The sequence below is a fragment of the Sorex fumeus genome, unplaced genomic scaffold (assembly GCF_029834395.1).
Source record: "Sorex fumeus unplaced genomic scaffold, SorFum_2.1 ptg000013l, whole genome shotgun sequence".
Classification (NCBI taxonomy): Eukaryota; Metazoa; Chordata; class Mammalia; order Eulipotyphla; family Soricidae; genus Sorex; species Sorex fumeus.
In genome coordinates this window covers 28,123,750-28,143,932 of record NW_026606070.1, presented here as the reverse complement: position 1 = coordinate 28,143,932, position 20,183 = coordinate 28,123,750, and the positions used below count along the sequence as shown (strand labels likewise).

General features: G+C 39.9%; 1 protein-coding gene across 1 annotated transcript in view; it reads left to right on the top strand.

Moving 5' to 3' along the window:
- The window catches only part of CEP135 (centrosomal protein 135), a 66,861-nt gene that overhangs the window by 22,841 nt on the left and 23,837 nt on the right, over positions 1-20,183 (top strand). Inside the window, exons 8-14 of the mRNA XM_056111271.1 lie at positions 140-355; positions 4,957-5,022; positions 8,252-8,390; positions 11,687-11,910; positions 14,584-14,736; positions 15,548-15,697; positions 19,436-19,513. Coding sequence (XP_055967246.1) covers positions 140-355; positions 4,957-5,022; positions 8,252-8,390; positions 11,687-11,910; positions 14,584-14,736; positions 15,548-15,697; positions 19,436-19,513 — 1,026 coding nt within the window. The remainder of the gene's footprint in view (positions 1-139; positions 356-4,956; positions 5,023-8,251; positions 8,391-11,686; positions 11,911-14,583; positions 14,737-15,547; positions 15,698-19,435; positions 19,514-20,183) is intronic.

Here is a 20,183-nt window from a genome sequence, read left to right as displayed (position 1 = left end):
AATACATGTTTGCAAAGGTGAATTAGTTGTGGTTTTAATTTTTAGTACTTAAAACATAGTATTTTGAAATATTTTGGAAGTTGCTTATTTAGGGTAATTTTCTTGATTCTTAATCTTGTGAATTATAAATTCAATTTAGGTTGACTTTCTTCAGCAAGCTAATAAAGACCTGGAGAAGCATGTACAAGAGCTTATGGAAACCAAGGAAACAGTAACTACTGAAGTTGTTAATTTAAGTAACAAAAATGAAAAACTCTGCCAAGAATTAACAGAAATCGACCAGCTAGCACAGCAGTTGGAAAGGCATAAAGAAGAGGTGCTTGAGACCGCTGATAAAGAGCTTGGGGAAGCAAAGGTGAGGCAGAGATGCGGGATTGTCCATTAGTGCTCTCAGGACCTAGTGAACCTGAGTATCTGGAATCAGGTTTTTTGCTTTCCTTGTTTTGTAATTCTACATTTTCTGAGATGTACTTTTAGATGTTCCATGTCTTTTTTTTTTTTTGCATTTTGGGTCACACTTGACAATGCACAGGGATTACTCCTGGCTCATGTACTCAGGAATTACTCCTGGCAGTGCTCAGGGGACCATATGGGATGCTGGGAATCGAACCCGGGTCAGCCATGTGCAAGGCAAATGCCCTACCCACTGTGCTATTGCTCCAGCCCCATTCCATGTCTTTTCAAAGCTCACCTGTGCTTAGGATAGCTCTCCATATCAGATTTGGGGCTCCACATGCCAGGCATACTCTCTAGACCTTTCACTAATTTATTCCCAGGCTCCCCTCCAAGTATTTTTTCAAATTATTGTATGTCTTTGCACACTTTAAGTTGGTTATAGCATTTTTGAACTTCAAGATGCAAAGGCTATAATTTCTAGTTTAGTGTAAGTAATTTTTTAAAATAAAATTCAATCATTCTGTGAACTGTAGCCAGTGGGGGACCAAGGATATAGCTTTAGTAGGAGCATATGCCTAGCATTGACCCCGAGTTCAATCCCTAGCACTGCCTGCACCCCTAATAGTCTATCAAATAGACAAGATAGATAAGATGAGATAAAGGCCTGAGCACTTTCCTCTAATGGTAACATAGAGATGGGATAGAGAGTCAGTTGGATCCAGATGATCCTTCTTTCTCTGTGAAATCCCCACAAGATGTTATTTTAAGTATCTCTGCAAAAAAAAAAAATACATTAATTGAAGTGACTAGAAGGTCCAAAGTATTAACAAAAAAGTAAAATTGTGGGGCTGGAGCGGTAGCACAGCGGGTAGGGCGTTTGCTTTGCACACAGCCAACATGGCCGACACAGGTTCGATTCCCAGCATCCCATATGGTCCCTTGAGCACCGCCAGGAGTGATTCCTGAGTGCATGAGCCAGGAGTAACCCCTGAGCATCGCCAGTGTGACCCAAAAAGCAAAAAAAAAAAAAAAAAAAGTAAAATTGTGGGCTGGAATCGGTTCAGCAGATCGGACATTTGCGATCAACCTGTGTTCTATCTATCCCTAGCATCCCGTGTAGTCCTCCGAGCTCCTCCAGGAGTAATTCCTGAGTGCAGAGCCAGCCAGGAGTAACCCCTGAGCATTGCCAGGTGGGATCCAAATAGGAAAAAAAAAAAAAAAGAAAAGTAAACTAAAACTGTATTGGATATACCTTTTTAGAAAATTAAAATTGTGAAAGAAAACAGAAATTGTGAGAAAAGCCTTTTGCCAGTCCCAACATTTCAGTTTCTCTTTTTGTCTACTTCAGTTCCCCCCACCCCTACCACTCCCCCCTTCATCCATACCCAGCAGTGCTCAGGGCTTACTCCTGGCTGTGTATTCAGGAACCAATAGGACCATATAAGATGCCAGGGGTTGAATCTGGGGTCCATTGCATGCACATGCAAGGCAATCACCCTTCCTGCTCTACTATCTCTCTGGCCACTAAAAGTATTTTTATATCATGAGACATTGTGCCATTGAATAAATTCCTTTCTTCTGAAAAAGAGTAAAAGGCTATGGATATGGGGAAAGGGAAAAACTTACCTTTTACCCACTCCACAAAGAGTTCCTTAAGTAAATAACTTTTATTTCCTACTTTTATTTCTTTTGTGTTTTGGGCATATCCAGCAGTGCTTACGACTTATTCCTGGCTCTGTGCTCAGGGATCATTCCTGGCAGTGCTGAGGGACCATATACAGCACCAGAGATCAACTGGGATTGGCCACATACAAGGCATGCACCTAAACCTCTATCTCTCTCGCCCTAATTTTAAGAATTTTATGTATATTTCTACAGGTCCTAAGGTATTAAGATGTTTGTGACTTACAGCTGGGTGAATACTATTGGGGTTTTACATATTCTGGAAAAACTTTGTTCTTCCAAAGTTGGTATCTAATTTGAAGACTGCTACTTTTTATAATTGAATTAATTTTCTACATGTCATCTCCACTAATTTTTTTTTAATTTTTTCATCTTTTTTTGAATTTTTTATCTTTATAAAGTTGTTCACAATAATTTATTACATTTGATGTTCCAACACCAATCCCACCACCATTATACCTTCCCACACCTTACCATATTTTGAATGTTTCCATCCCATCTTCCAAACCCTTCTCCGAAAAGAGGACCTAAATAGTTTATTTTGTATTGTTATGAATAAACCACTGAAAATGATCCTAAAAAGTTTCTTTAGAGGAAAGTAGGTAAATTATCTCACCCCGGAGCCATTAAACCTTTGTATAAGAGATTACTAATATGTTGTTAAACCTTTGTGTGTGTGTGTGTGTGTGTGTGTGTGTGTGTGTGTGCGCGTGTATGTGCGCGTACACGTATTTTTTTTCTCCAAAAGACTGATTGCCTTCTACTTTACACTCCCATCAAATGTGGTGTGCTACTCTTGGTACATCAGTGGTGTAGAGTATAAGATGGGGCATGGCCACATTTGTAGCCACATGCTCCAGGAATTCTAAAATTTTAAATATGATAAATCTGAGGTTAATTAAAAAAATTTTTTTTACACTGGATGGTGACTTTGGGGTCCGGAGACATCTCTGTAGAGATCAGCCATGGCATGCCATGTGGCGACATCTCTGTGGAGATCTCTGTAGCATGTCACCCTACTAATTTCTTGAATAGAAGAAAACTGGGTCAGCATAATAAAAAGTTATACATGAGACATCCACAGCCAACCTTTACTCTGTGGTGAAAGACTGAGGCATTTCCTCATAGGTCAGGGACAGACAAGTATGCACATTCTCACTCCTGCTGGTCAACAGAGTACTGCAAGTGCTAGTCAGAGCAGGCAGGCAAGAGAGAGAAAGAGGCATGCAAATTAGAAAGGAAATTTATGTTTCTAGATATCATAATCTCATATATAGAAAAAGAAAATCCTAAAAACACAGCAAAACACAGATATGAATTAACAAGCACATTCAGCAAAATTGCTAGATATAAAAATCAATAAAAATTAGGTACATTTCTGTACATTAGTAATTAACAGTCCAGAAAGGAAACTTATATAAGGAAACTTATATATAAAGTTTATATATATCTAAACTTATATAGGGCTGGAGCGATAGCACAGCGGTAGGGTGTTTGCCCTGCATGCAGCCAACATGGCCGATCCGAGTTCGATTCCTCCGCCCCTCTCGGAGAGCCCGGCAAGCTATCGAGAGTATTCGATATACCAGACACAGTAACAACAAAGTCTCCAATGGAGACGTTACTGGGCCCGCTCGAGCAAATTGATGAACAACGGGAGGGCCTTTACCTTTACCTTTATATAAGTAGTCCCATTTATAGTAGTATCAAAAAGAATGAAAAACAGCAATAAACTTAGTTGAAAGATGCTGCACACACTAGAAATTATAAAACATTGTGGAAAGAAATGGAAAGATTTTATTGTTATGTTTGGTGTTGGAGGACAATATTTATTATACAAGTGTCCAGACCGTCCAAAGCATTCTATCAGTTTTATTCCATCCCATTTATGTTGTCTGCAGAAACAGAGAAAAAGCCTAATGAGTTTCATATGGAACCTTTGAGAGATCCAAGATTTTTTTATGGCCACTGAAAACGCTATTTAAAATGGAGTTTATATAGGTGTGTGGTATTGGAATTATGTGCATGGGAAACTGTCCTTACTAGTATTATAAATCAAAGAACCAGTCAATTAAGACGGTTAAAACAAAAGGAAAATGAACATATTAGTACCATTTTAATTCTTCTTTTGTGACTTGAGTTTCATTGCAACACTGTATCTTTTTCTCTCCTTAGATTCTTGTATGCTCATGCACATACCATCCAAAATAAGATTTCTTGTGTGCCATTGGCAGTGCTCAGACATGACAGCTTGTCTCAACAGAAACATTTTTATCTTGGCATTCAGTATTCTTAGTATGGAGGATCTTGGTTGGTAGTATTAGGTTGGGAGATAGCAAGTAGGATAGGAGAATCCAAAATGACAATGACATAAAGTGAGTTTAAAAGACACAAGAAAGTTTATCCAGTACAGGAAAAATGTTATTTCCAAGAGCCCTTCTTTTTTATTTTTTTCCTACTTATAGACATTTAAGTGTAAGCACACACTGTAATCACTAATTTTATGTAAAAATTTTTAAAGACTTTTTATTGACTATCCAAAGCTGTTCATAATAGGGTTTCAGTCATACAGTGATCCAACACACATCCCTCCACCAGTGTATGTTTCCCACCACCAATGTCCCCCGTTTCCCGCTTACTATTCCCCAATGCCCCCAGCCTGCCTTTAAGCCCTTCTTGTTTCAGATAGTATAAAAAGGTTCTTGTAAGTATTTTAGGGTGCAAAGAAACTGAAGAAAAGCCCTACTGTTTTTCACATCTTACTGAGAAATGGGAATATAAACTTGAAACGTGACCTTGTCTTATTTGCTTAATTGGGAGACAGTGATAATTATTCTTGACTTTTAGGTGTTTACCTAATAGATTTTTTATTCCTAGAAAGAAATTAAAAAGAAACTCTCTGAAATGCGGAGTCTTGAAGAAACAATGAGAAAACTTGAACTGGTAAGTAAATGTCATATGAAGTAGCTCCAGAATTAGTGATTTTTTTTTTGCTGTATCTGTTTATAACTGAGATTATCTACACATTACAGTAGTTATTTAGGTCTGTGGCTTATTTTCATGTAGTCGCAAAGTAGCACAACTGTCACTCTTGGGTGATTATACAGTCAGTAGGTTGTTTGCCTCGTACATAGCTAACCCAATTTCAATCTTTGACAATCCCATATGGTCTCTGGAGTACCAGAGGAGTGATCCCCTGAAGCAGAGCCAGGAGTTAATCCTGAGCATTTGCTGGGTGTCACCCAAACACACATTTACACACCAAAACAATCAAAAAACCCACCTCAATGGGCTGGAAAGATAGTACAGCAAAGGGCACTTGCTTTGCACATGGCTGATCTGGGTTCGATTACCAGCACCCCATATCATCCCCCTATACCACCAAAAGTAATTCCTGAGTATAGAACATAGAGTAACCCCTGAGCATCACCAAGTATGGCACAAAAAACAAAAAAGCCTCTGTTCTTGGGATGGAGGGATAGCTCAGCTGGTTGGACCACATGCTTTGTGTGCAAAAGGATTGGGTGCTCTCACCAGCACAGTGTGATCCCTGAGCCCACTGGGAGTGATCCCCAAGTACCAAGCTGGGGGTAAACCCTCAACATTGCTGCCTGTGGCCCAAAAACCAAATAGTAATAATTTTGACTGATACTACAAACCTTTTTCCTGGTCATGTTGTTTTCTGATTATCTTCAAATGAGAAGACTAGTAGTTGTTGTAGCACAAACCTAGAGATAACCACAATCTAGAGTTGTTGGGCTCTTTTTTATGATTTTATAACCAGTCTCTTAATATTTGGGAAGGCGGACTCGCAGCCACCTGGGTTACACCTAACAGTGTTGTGGGAGAAATGTGGTGCCTGGGGGTAAACTTAGGGCCTCACACATACAACGCCTGGGGTCAAACACCTGAACCACTCTCCAGTCCCTCTCATCTCCCCCAGATTCTAGGATTGGGAAAAAGAAAATCTACTTCAGGTAGAAATTTCCGGGAGGTTACCCCAAAAATTATTATGTATATAGTAGCCTGTTAAATGAGTTTTTACTAAGATTGGAAACCAAGTCTAATACTTTTTCCCTCAAGTTTTTTAGTTACATACACTCATTTTTACATACACTCTTTTTTGTTTGTGTTTTGGCGGCCACTCCTGACTCTGCTCAGGGGCCACTGTAGGTGGTGCTCAGGGGACCAGATGTGGTGCTGGGAATCAAACCCTGGCTTGGCTATGTGGAAGGCAAGTGTGTTATCCACAGTACTAGCTTTCCAGCCTTATACATACTCTATACTCAGCGTGAGTATGAGTACTCACACTGCAGTGGCATAAAGCAGAATAAACAGCAAATCTATTGTAATGTGCGTGCATCAGTGCTCAAATAATGGTTGAATTTTGTGTGCTTACACTGAACAACATATCACGGTGTCTTTATTTTCTTTCTTTATTCAGCTATTTTTGTAGGTATTCGGTTCAGGCAGTTGAACAATTGCCTCAGCAGCCTGAGTAAATCTTGCCTACTCCCTTTTTATTGCTGTCGTGGGCTCTGCCCCCTGCAGTGCTCAGGGACTACCCCGACCATATCCTTCCAGGCCATGGATCTGAAGGCTGCACACATGCAAGGCATTATTCTACCATTTGAGCTACATCACTGGGCCCTAAGTGTTGCCTTCTTTTTGTTTGTTTTAATTTGTTGGTCAGTCGGTTGGTTTGGGGCCACACGTGGCAGGCAGTGCTCAGGGCTTACTTTTGGCTATTTACTCAGTGGTCACTCTCGACAGGTTTGCGGGACATCTGGGGTGCCAGGGAGGGGATCAAAACCAGGTCAGCTGCATGCAAGACCCGCTTCCTACCTCCACTACTAGAGCTTCAACCTAAATATTGTAGCATCTTTCCGTGGAGTCAGGAAACAGGTAAATGTTTTGATCATGTTTCACTGCAATGTGAGCTCAAACTCCTTGAGGCCAGGAAATTTTGCCGTTTGTAGGTGAACATGATTCATAATGCTTGTCTCACACTGAAGCTGAGTTTCAGTAATGCTGACAGGTAGTAAGATACTGATGTGACCTGGTTTTGATCCTTTTTCTTATTTTTCCATTAGGGTTATATTTTATGTATTAAGATAGATACTAATGATACTGATAGCTAACACTTACTAGGCAATTCCCATGTACTTGATGCTGAAGAGCATTTTGCATTCATAGATTTCATTCTTACTAGTGAATGAATTCTCCGTGTTCAGATACTGGTCTTAGCCCCATCATGCAGGTAAGCCTGAGAGAATAATCGTGTCTTGAGTACCTATGGCAGTCTGAAAGAACTTTGGCATACTGTTGCTCTCCTTTCAACATATGAAAGCTTGTAGAACTTTCACTATGCAGGTCCATACTTGTTTTTTAAAATAGGACAAATATAAAAAGAAATTCTAATAATACAACAATTCAGCAAGGAGCCTGTTGACATCTGAGTTGTATAATGCTTTAAGCACAGTGATTTTAATTGAAGTTAAAAGTTAGTGTGTATATAAATAACTTTTAAATAATGTGCTTGGGAATGATGACAAACCCTTGGCCATTGATTGCACAACATAATTTAACAAGCAGTGGGGGTGGGGGAGGGTGGGAAGGTAGAATGAAGAGGAAGGGAGAATCTTGGGCACTTTGGTGGTCGTGAAGGGGCAGTTACTTTGAATAGACCATGAAGGTTAACAGTATTATAAGCGTAACTCTAGCACCCAAACTATAGTAGCACTGTAGCACTGTCCTCCTGTTGTTCATCGATTTGCTTGAGCGGGCCCAGTAACATCTCCATTATGAGATTTGTTGTTACTGTTTTTGGCTTATTGAATACATCACAGGTAGCTTGCCAGGCTTTATAAAGTGAATAAATAAATGTGTGTAGGCCAGGGAGGTAGCCCAAAGAACTGGAAATCAAATCTTGTGTTATGTGCATGAGACCCCAAGTTGGGTCCCTGGAACTTCATGGCCCCCTGAGCGTTGCTGGGGGTAGCAGTGGCGGCTTCTGGGGGCACTGAGAATGGCCATGGACCCCCAAACTCTGCTTGAGAGATGCTCCAAAATTCTCCCAAATAAAAATAAATGTGTTTACAAAAATATGTCTTTTAAGGGCTATACTATTTTACAAAGTTAGAAATCTTAATTATGGTATAAAAATTTGCAGGAATTAAGTTTATGTCATAAAGAAAAGGAGAGACTGAATGATGAGCTCCTAATAAAATCAGACCTAGAAACTGTTGTTCATCAGCTTGAACAGGAGAAGCAAAGACTTTTAAAAAAAGTTGAAAATTTCACAGCAACAGGTACGTTTTAAAACACTGATAACCTAAAAATGATAGCATTTTCCTCTTTGTGTGGTATTGTTTTTGTTATTGGATGATTTTTCATTCCTTTACCTGGTAATTATTTGTTGAATGGTTGCTGTATACCAGAATCCTAAGTAGACACTGAGATGAAGAAGGAAGTCTCTTCCTCAAGGACCTTACAGGACTCATTTATATTCTGAAGGTTTGGTTCAGGGAACCCTCCCTGCTTGAATCTTTTCCTGTAGATATATATCCTTATTTTGTGACAGACTGATAATAGACTAAGAGGAAGACGAAAATAAAATTGTGGGTAATTGAAGTACAGAATCTTTCTAAGGAAATGCATTTTGTATCACCTTGGGGATATGTACGCACACACAAACACAATTGAAGAAAGCTCCCTTTCTGCCAGGTGCAATGTAGAATGAATTCGTTTAAGGACCATGTAAGAATTTACTTGTTATTCATTTGACAGGTAAGTTCCATCGATGGTGTCTGAAAAGGCACAATTCTACTTTGTTTTAGTAGAATTCTGTTGTCTGTGCTATTGCATATATATATATATATATATATATATATATATATATATCTTTGTCCAATCATCTCTCTGGGTAGTTATTATGGACCTTGAGATTGTTTCCATGTCATTGTGTATGGAGAGGTTGCGGGAGGTGGAGGGAGTGCTTGGAGGGTGTGGTGGGCCACACCCCATATGCTTTTTAGGAGCTACACCCAGCTCTGTGGCCAGAAGTTATTTGTGGACCATATGTCCGTATGTGGTGCCAGGATCAGACCAATCTCCTTCATGCAGAGCATGTTCTCAGCCCCTGGAGCTGTTTCTTCTGCCCTCTTCTCTTGACTGTGTCAAATAATGCTGTTTTCATGTCTTGACTTGGACATGTGCTATTTATTATGTGCATATGGATACCTAGATCTTTTTGAATTAGTATTCTCATATCCTTTGGATAAGTGCCAAGGAGTGGTAATGCAAAAATACAACACTTCAGCAAGTTTTATTTTCTTAAGGAATCTTTATACAATAAACTATCCCTAGAGGTAATGTTGATTTTACATGTGTTCTGTTTTTGTTTTGGGGCCACACCTGGGGGTGGTCAGGAGCTACTCCTGGCTCTGTGCTCGGGGATCACTGCTGGCAGGCTGGGGGACTAGATGGGCTGCTGGGGATTGAACCTGGGTCTGCTGCGTGGCAGGCAAGTGCCCCACTAGCTGTACTACCTTTCTGGCTCCTGATTTATATTTCTAAAAGAGTTCAGCAACCCAAGCATAACAACTTGTAAGTCTACAACTGTACCTTATGGTGTTTCACTAACAACAACAACAACAACAACAACAAAAATTTTAGATGACTAGTGATACTAAAATCAAAGGGACGCAGACCAGAGAGAAAGCCTGACAGGCTGGAGTGTGTACTTTGCCTGCCGGAGGTCCAGCCTGGGTTTGATCTCTGGTACCACTTGGTCCCATGCACCAAGTAGGGAGTAGCTCTTGAGCACTGAGAGGTGTGCGCCCAACCAGAAATAAAAGATAGTGGGTTGGTGTGCTGATGTAAAGGCTCTCAGTGACGAGTCCTCAGCCACATGGAAATCTGCTGACCACATTTTGCAGACAGAGGAAATGTAAGCGCAAAAGCATGTTGCTATCAGACTCCCATCTGTCACAAGATTGAAAGGAAGCCAGTGTGCTGTTTTGTTGTTGTTCTTGTTGTGGGGGGGCCAAACCTGGCGGTGCATGGGGTTCATACAGTTCCGGGGACCAAACCTAGGGTCTCATATATACAAGTTCGCAGCCCCCAGTCTGCTGTTGTAGGAAGAGACGACATATAACCAAGGCTTTTCAGCATCCATCTTCTGTCTTTGAGCTCTACTTCACTTTGTTTTTGTTTGGGGTGACATTCAGCAGTTCCCAGGGCTTACTCTGGCTCTGTGCTCAGGAATTACTCCTGGCAGTGCTCAGTGGACTATATGAGGTGCTGGGGATTAAACCCAGGTCAGCCATGTGCAGGACAAGCATCCTGCCTGCTGCACTGTCTACAGCTCCCTTACTTCACTCATTAGCTGTCTGATTTGAACTGGCTTGACAGTGTTACTAGAGCTCTGCTTCTATTTCCCTCCCAGTAGGGTTAATGGTGCCCCTAACCAGAATGTTAAGATGAAGTGCTTAGAGCAGTGTATGAAACTTTGTAATTTATTTTGAGAAACTTAGGATATTTTGTGTCTTTTTACCTTTACAGTAGCACTGTCCTCCCTTTGTTCTGTTCTTTGCTCGAGCAGTATTTAAGTTTAATGTTAAAATTGTGCATTTTGTTATAGTTTGTAGATAACATTTCTTTTAATGCGTTTTTCAAATCACCAGGAAGTACCATGTGGTAATTGATTGCTTCATTCTTTTGTGCTTGTGATAAGACAGGAACAAGAGGACTCGCTGGATTTTTTCCTTCCTTTTGGGGGCTGGTCTCCCAGTGGTGCTCAAGTGACCTGGGGGCCCCCTTCCAGCTGTGCTCAGCCACTGGGCAGCAGTTCGGTACTAGGGGTGTATGGATGCAGTGCGGGGGTCCCTGGGGGTGCTCAGGGATTACAGGGCCACCCAGCTGTGCTCAGGGGCCTCCAGGGCCACAGCCAGCAGAGCTTGGGAGGCAGTGTGGTGCCAGGGATTGAACCTAAATTGGGCACAATTACCTTATACCATCTCTCTGGCCTGCTGAAAAATTCTTGATTTTTGTAGGACCAAGAAGATAGTTTAGGGGTTAAGATTCATGCCTTGAATGCAACCAACCTTTCTTTGATCTCCTGTACCACTGGGCCTTGAAAGTATTATAGCATGCCACCAACACACACACACACACACACACACACACACACACACACACACACACATACACGCACACATGCACATACACATGCACGCATGCATGCACACACGCATCCTTTGAACATGCCACTGCAGGTTGTGAATAGCAGCATGCTCTTGAACATGTCTACTGAATGGACTTGTAGGGCATAACTTGGGGGAACTTCTACCCCCCCTCAGCATGTATTTTGTTTTAAATTTTTTCTCTCTCTTTTCTACTCAGTACAGTATGTACCTCTTTGATATGTGGTAATAGGCAATATGCAAAATAGTGAATAGTTTTAGTAGCTTTTTATTTTATTTATTTTTAGTAACTTTTTTAATTCCAAAAGCAGTTAATATAACTTGTTGACTAATTATGCTTTTTACATAGGTATGCTTTTTACATGGATGTTGTTCTAAGATTTAATTGCCTTAATTTTCAGAAAGAGAACTTACTTTGGAAGTTGAGAGAATGAGGCTAGAACATGGAATAAAACGTCGAGACAAGTCACCTTCTCGTTTAGATACGTTTCTGAAAGGTATAGAAGAAGAACGAGATTTTTATAAGAAAGAACTTGAAAGACTACAACATTTAATACAGCGAAGATCTTGCTCTGTAAATTATTTTGCACGTGAAAAATGTTCAACATTTAAAACACCAGAAAAGGTAATACCTCCTTAACACTGTAGCACTGTCCTCCCCTCCTTCATCGATTTGCTCCAGCAATGTCTAACATCAAATTGTGAACTTGTCGTTACTATTTTTGGCATATTGAATACATCACGGGTAGCTTGACAGGCTTTGCCATGTGGGCAATGTACTCTCAGTAGCTTGCTGGGCTCTGCGAGAGGGGCGGAGGAATCGAACCCAGGTCAGCCACGTGCAAGGCAACACCCTACCCGCTGTGCTATCACTCCAGCCCAATACCTCTGTATGAGTAATTAATATGACAAGATAGTTTCTTTATGAGCAAACATTTCTATTTTTTCTACTGTATATAATGTAACCTTTTTCATGCTTGTTTTTAAAAAGTCTTAATTTAAGTTTTCTCCAAAGTCTTAATTTAAGTTTTCTCCAATGACCCTGCTATAGGAAACTGCATTAATTTGGAAAACTACTTAAGAATATAACATAAGTTAGAACATACGTTATATTAAGTATAACATACTAATTCTTGAATAAAAATATAACACTACTGACATTAGGGAACGATTATATCATTCATAATAGGTATGATAGAATTGCAGAGCACCTGGGCTTCCAGGAATTGAAATTAGGAGTGCATGCTTATTTAATATTCCCCCTTTTCCTGGCCTTTAGTTTTCAGCTGCATTTTTTTCTCTCAAAGTGGCTTTTCTACATGTTGCCTGGCTTCATGCTATTCCCTGCCTCTCATCACTCAGAAAGCCGAGTGTCACATGGGACAACTGGATCACATTGTGCACAGTTGTCTCCCGTGTTTGACTTGCTGCAGGTGATGTAGACATTGGAATTGGGTACTGGGCGGGTCCATTTGCCCAGTATGCCACATTTACAAGTTGATAGACTAAAGAAAGATGTAGGTATGTCAATTCGCCGGGGTTTCTGAGATGTAAAAATCGGTGTATATAATTTAGGTCTTTACTATTTTTGTTTTTATGAGTATCATTTCTGTTTCTTAGATTTTCCTTTACTTTCAGTGTTGGAGTTGTTGCAGTCCTGAAGGCTGTCATGAGCCTAACATTATCTGCAACTAGATAAAATTGGGGGATGTAGCAGTAAAGTCTTCGTTGATTTCAGACTTGTTTGAATTTGCCAGTTCTGACTTAGAAGTGCCAACCTGCTGGTCTAATGATTGATCATACTTAGATTCTGCCAGTACCAGCAATGCCAAGAGAGTGACCATGGAAGCACCCGATAGTTGTATTGCAAGCAGCCAAGTCCCTTCCTCTGAGGGCAAGGCCAGAGAAATTGCCCAGTCCAGCCACCACTCTCCTCTGCTGTCATTGGAATCAAAGTTGCATTCCTTAATTACATAAAAAGGACGTGCGTTCTTTTTGTTTGTTGGCATCTTTCATCCTCATCATCGGCACCCATATGACAACCATGTGGCAATAATTATAACAAATTAATTATAACAAATGATAGCGTCTGTTTTAAAATTATGCTTCAGGGTAATTACGATTCAGAAATTCTTCTTATGAAAGGAAGAGATGAACTTCAGCATATGCTTACAAAGATGTGGAAAACATGGAGCCCGAAGTTTAATTCTTATTTCAGTGTGGGCACAACTTTGGTTAAGAAATAAGGAAGGCCTAGATTTTTCTAGGAATGCAGTAAGGTTGTTTAGTAATGGTTGACCTGGGTGCCAGGTCACTATCAGTGCTCACAAGAAGCTAAATGGGCTTTGGTCAGTCTTGTCGCAGGAAAGATCCAAGTTTAGCTTGTAGGACTCAGAGTTCATTTGTCATTCAGTTTTGCTCCTTATCCCTGAGTCCTTATCATAAATCCTTGTCAAGTGGTCACTCAGGCAGTGGGGGCACTTGACCCCTGATGAAGGTAGTCCAAGGGGAGGGAGTCAGAGCCAGTCTTGCATTTCTCACAGTGTAGTTGCAGTGCCTCAGGTTATGTGACTTGCTTGTCCAAAACATGGATTCCTTGATTACATCCTGGCTCCAGAATGCCTGGGATGGTCCCAGAAATCAGCCCCTTCTCTTTTTTCTTTATAGTTGACTTATGGCAAGCTAGTTTTAGATAGACTAAATATGTCAGTTTTTGTACATATTGTGAATATTGTGGAAGATTACCATGGTAAGTCAGATTAACATTCATCACTGTACCTAGTAACGAGAGAGAGAGAGAGAAAGAGAGAGAGAGAGAGAGAGAGAGAGAGAGCGAGCGTAAAATGAACTTTTAAGATTTATGCTCAGCAACTTCCAAATATAAACTGTAGTATTATGGGGCTGGAGAGATAGTAAAGTGGATGAGGTGCTTACCCTGTGCGCGCTGAACCCAGTTTCATCCCCAGCATCCCATATGGTCCCCAAAGCACTGCCAGAGTAACCCCTAAGCACAGTTGAGCATGGTCTCCTCCCTCCCCCCAAAATAAAATACACTATTATTACTGATGGTCCCCATGCTACACACGGATTGCCACCACAACTTATACCTGGAAGTTTCAGGCATTTTCACCCATTGACCTGCCCCACTCATTCCCATTCCTGCTCTAGTAATCTCCAGTTATTTCTCTGTGTCCAGGAGCTTGGATTTTTGTTGTTTCTTTGTTTTGTTTTGGGTTTTCCCCCTTTAATATGTGTATAATTACAACAGATAGTAAACTCTTTTAAAATTATGTTTCAGGGTGATTATGATTCAGAAATCAATGCGATCACAAGAGAAAGAAATGAACTTCAATATATGCTAGAAAGATTTGAAAAACATATGGAGGATATACAATCCAATGTCAAGATCCTCACAGCTGAAAGAGATAAACTAAGTGCCTTATATAATGAAGTAAGAAATCGGTTCTAAATTAGCCAGCTACTATGATAGAAAGTATACCCTTTATGTCACTAATATGTGGATTCTGTGACTTTTCTTTGTAATTAGAATATTAGCAATAGTGTCTACCGTCATGTTCTGAAAGAAAAGATTTGTTATTTTCTGTGTATATTCTCCCTCTTTTCTAATATGTGTGTCATGTCAGAGATATCCTCTTCTTTTAAAATTACTGGGGGCAGGTCTCAGCCCAACTTTGAGCTAAGTTTATCTTTTGGATTCAGATACTTTATGTTCTGCTTATCAAATGGTAGTGTCTCCTGTTGGGATAGATGGGGTATTAAGAACTTACCTCTAGGGGAAAGTAAACCTGTAGGCTTGGCCCAGTTGATAGAGCCTCACCTTTCAGAGTGATTCTGAACAAAGCATAATGTCTGTTACTAAATTTATTCTTATACTGATCTCTTTTGAAATCACACTGCTACTTTAAGACACAGAAGGGTATGCAGATTCAAAGGTTAAGGTGAAAAGGCTGTTGACATTTGGGGAGAGCCTGCCATATAAATTAATCTTTTGTCCTCTCCCCACTTTTTGGCTTAGATTCCAGCTTTCTTGAGTCTGCCTAATTACTAGTTGTCCCTCTCCAGCTGGTTTCCGGTTCCTCAGTCTCCTTTACTCTTGTTTGTATCGTGACTATTATTTTAGTCCTTTTAACCTCTCATTTTGGAGGGATGTTGGGAAGAGAGCAAAGGTGGCATAAATTTACATTTTTTATTTTGAAGGTCGGAGTGTGTTAGTGTTACTTGCATCTTTAAATTTTTTTTAGGCCCAGGAAGAATTAGCTGTACTGAGACAGTCAGCTTCCATCACAGACCCCCAGGATATTATTAGTCTTATGGAGAAGGAAAAGGAACTTGCAATATCTGATCTAAGAAAGATCATGGCTGAAAACGAAGCTTTAAAAGGAAAGTTTAAAGTAAGTGTTGAGATTGACTCCTAAAAGGTAATTTATTGGAGGGGGAAAAAAGATCTTTGCTTTTCTTGTGAAGTGACTCTTGAGAATGTGCAGCTTGATGGAGGCTGGATTAATGGGAAAGGAGCCAATTGAGACCACAGTGCTTTTGCGTGTACCTGATGCCAGGGGCAGTCTTTGTATTTTTAAACATTGAAAAATATGTGGAAATATGGGTTGGAGTTCAGAGCTCAGTATTAATTATTCTTACACTTTCCAAGTTTAAGCATTCTTTATTTTAGGAATTCTCAAACTGTTTTTAAAAATTGAATCACCATGAAATACAGTTACAAAGCTTTCATGATTGAATTTCAGTCATACAATGATGGACCATCCATCCCTCTACCAATGCACATTTTCTACCACCAGTGTCCCCAGTGTCCCTCCTGCCAGCACTCCTGTCTCTATGGCAAGCACTTTCCTTCTTACTCTCTCTCTGCTTTTGAACACTATGGTTTGCAATACAGATACTAAGAGGCCATCATGTTTTGTCCTTTGTCTACTTTCAGCACACATCTTCCATCCTGAGCTATCCCTCCAGCCATCATTGAATTTGTGGTCCCTTATCTATCCCAACTTAAGCATTCTTTATATATTAATACACACCTTACCTGCTACATGATTTTCAGAAACTTACCCCCTTTATATGGTTTGTCTTTTTATTAATATGCCCTTTGAACACAATGGCTTTTAATTTTGATAAAGTACTATTTATTTTTTTTCTTTTGATATATATTTGTTTCCTCTTATAATTTCTATAAAATAATATTAATACACACAAGGCACTTGAGAGTGCCAATCACATTATAAAAACTCAGTATTACCTACTCTTCTTACTAGAGTTCATAGTTTACTTGCAGTAAATAATTTGAATATTAAGTTACTGTGGTGAAATTAGTAGCTAGAATCAGGAATAAGAACACTTAAGTATTATAAAAGTAGTTTTTATGTAATAAAATTTTGGCTAAAAATTTTTATATGGTCCAATTTAAGAATGCTTCTAGGGCCAGGGTGATAGCTTAGTGGTCTGATGTATACACTTTGCTTATATGAGGACCAGGTTTGGTCCCTGGCTGTGTATGGTCCTCCGGACCCATCTGGGAGCAGCCCTGGAGCAATACGCCAGAAAAGCTCCTGAGTACTGCCAGGTGTGGCCCCAAACCTCTCCCCTCCTTAAAAAAAAAAAAAGTTTTAAATAAATAAGGATTATTTGGAACATTGTCTTCCAGAAAGTGTTTTTGTATTAAAGTAAGTGTTGAAATTACCAAGTGGGAAACTTCTGTGCAGTTGGCAGCTTTCAACACAAGCTACTGATTTATCCCTTTCCATATTCATTGAAATGACCAAGGAATTTAAAAATAGGAATAAAAAAGTACAGTAGTACTAAAAACTTGGAAAAAGTAGCATTTACTTTACAGTTTCTGTTACAAGAGATGGAATTTATGAGTTTACAAGTCTTCTGTTAAAACAGCCAGCTGCCTTGATCTGTAGCCTCCTGGGGTAGTTGCCTGTTCCTTCGTTGTCCACCTAGTTGTTGAGTCCATGTGTGATCTCTGACCCCGTTCTTTCTGAAAGCTTGCATCTTTCAGTTAATTGCCAAGTCTGTTGATGCTGCTACCTCTTTATTAATATATTATATACATTAAGCTCTCCTATTTGGAGCCCCTGTTCTAAGTTATCTGTTCCAAGGGGCAGTCTTTCTTTTTTTCCTTTCAAACCTTTCTTTATTTTTTGATGTAGAGAAAGCTTTTTTTCTTTTTTCTTTCTTTTTCTTTTTTTTTTTTAATGAATCACCATGAGATAGTTACAGACTTAAAAATTTGTGATTACGTTTCAGTCATTCAATGATCAAGTACCCATCCCTCCACCAGTGCCCATTCTCTACCACCAATGTTCCCAGTATCATTCCCGTCCCCCCCCCCCCCCCCCCAACACACACCTCTGTGGCAGGCACAGTCCCTTTTGGGTGTTATGGTTTGCAAACAGGTATAGGTGGCCATCGTGTTTGGTCCATAGTCTGCTTTCAGCACGCATCTCCCATCCTGAGTGAGGCCTCCAAGTGTCATTTACTTAGTGTTCCCTTCTCTGTCCCAGCTGCCTTTTCCCCTAGCATGTGAAGCCAGCTTCCAAGCCATGAAGCAATCCTTCTGGCCCTTATCTCTACTATCTCTAAGGGGCAGTCTTAATGCCATTTCTCTTCTGTGAGGTAGGGTTTACAGATGAGGTCTAAGTATAGCAAGCTTGAGTGATCTTGACCCAGGATTGCTGAGCGATAATCCCAGGAGTCAAGCTCACTGTTTTTTTTAAAATCTGTTTCTTTCCCTCACCATCATTCTTTTCTGGCCATTCTCTCTCTCCTGTGTTTCTTGATTAGAGTCTCACCCTTCTCGAATCCATATTGCACAAATGAAGTCAGTCATTTTTCAAAGACCTAAATCTGAACCCATCTCTTTCTAGAATTCATAAACTTCTTGAGAATTTTTGTGGTTGGTCCTTTTCTATTTCAGCATGTTAGGTTTTTGGGTTTTTTTTTTTCTCGATTTTCCTCATGCCCTGTCTGCCTGCCCCCCATCTCTTTTTTGAGACAGATAAATATAATTTCCTCAAACAGGCAATAAGCCCTAGACTCTAGATTTTCTCAGGTGTTGGCATAAAGTTCGTTTTTCATAGCAGAATATTCATGGATTTTGTTTTGTCCTCTGGGATTTTATCTTTTCTACCTGGCTACAGTATCTGAGGTCAGAAACTAGCCATTTTACTTACCACTATATTCCACTTACTGTCTTGTGCTTGACATGTAGTAGGTACTGAGTACAATGGAATTACTTGATCAATGAATAAATACATAGCAGCACAGTGGCCCTTTCAACCAAACATAATCCAAACATCAGATGTGTTAAAAAATAAATAACTGGATAGAAATATAAATCTGTCCTAGAAAAACTCTCTAGAATATACGTCACTTGTCTGAGACATATATGAGACATTAGTATGAGTTGGATAAGATAATGGTCACGGTCCTCCCGTTATTCATCGATTTTGCTCGAGCGGGCCCAGTAACAAGTCTCCATCGTGAGATTTGTTGTTACTGTGTTTGGCATATTGAATATATCATGGGTAGCTTGCCAGGCTTTGCTGTGCGGGCGAGAAACTTTCAGTAACTTGCCAGGCTCCCCAAGAGGGGTGGAGGAATTGAACCCGGCTCGGCCGGGCTGGCTGTGCACAAGGCAAACGCCCTACCGCTGTGCTATCACTCCAGCCCGGATAAGATAATATAGCCAGAAAATACAGCTTTTACAACTGTGCTTAAAACGACCCAGTGTTTTGTTTTGTTTTTCTCTCATCATATTTTTCTTTATGCTTTGTTCCTCTTACCGCTCCTGTGAAGGGCGTGCTCTTAACTTTCTTATTCTCTTTGTTTCTCCCTTTGTATTTATGCTGATGGATTGACTCTATTTTTCTAAATGAATCCGTACTAATCTGTTTGTTAACACACATTCCCAGAATATGAGACCCAGTTATTCTTTTTATTTTTATTTTTTGAGATCCATTCTTCATTTTAAACCTCATTTTTATAAAATGTCTAATGATTTTCTAAAAATTTTCTATTTCATTAAAGAAAAAAGCATTGCAGACTTGCATCATTTACTTGGCTGATCTTACTATCTGCTATGAATAAATAACTTTAAATTTTTCTTTCAGAATCTCCAGGAAATGAGTCATTATGGAAAATCAGAATTAGAGAAAACTATTGAACATTTAACAGTTGTCAATCACCAGGTACGTAACAAACTAAGTTAGCACCACATTATGTTGTAGGAATATTTTAAGTTTTATTTTTAATATACTGTTGGTTTTAAAAAGTAAAAATGTGAAAGAAATTGTATAATAGTGGTTAGGAGAAGGTACTCTGAAGTACTTGGATTAATTCCATTTCTGCCACCAGTTTTTTATATTCCAAGGTACTTAAATTTTCCACTTCTCAGTTTTATTATTTAAAAGTAGCAATAGGGATGTGAGGGCGATCTGGCTGCGACATCTGTCACCCCATTGATCGCCAGGGTTGATTCGGCTGATCTGGCTGGCTAGGCGGGTGTCCCCTTCCTCCCTCACCGCTCTATGTGCGTCCCTCCCGAAGCTGCGCGCTCGGTCGAAGAGGATGGCCTTCCCCGATAGAGACGGACCGGTCTTCGGTCGAGGGTATACGAGTAGCTGCGCTCCCCTGCTAGAACCTCCAAACAAGCTCAAGGTCCATTGTAGGAGAACGTAGGGTAGTCAAGCTTCCAAGACTCCAGACACATCCAAATGAGGCGCTGCACGTGGCAGTCTGCCTTTCTTTTTAAAAAAAAATAAATAAATAAATAAAAGTAGCAATAGTGCTAGTAATTATTTCTGAGGGATATTGTGAAGATTAAGTTAAAGATTAAGGATACGTGTGAAGAACATAGAA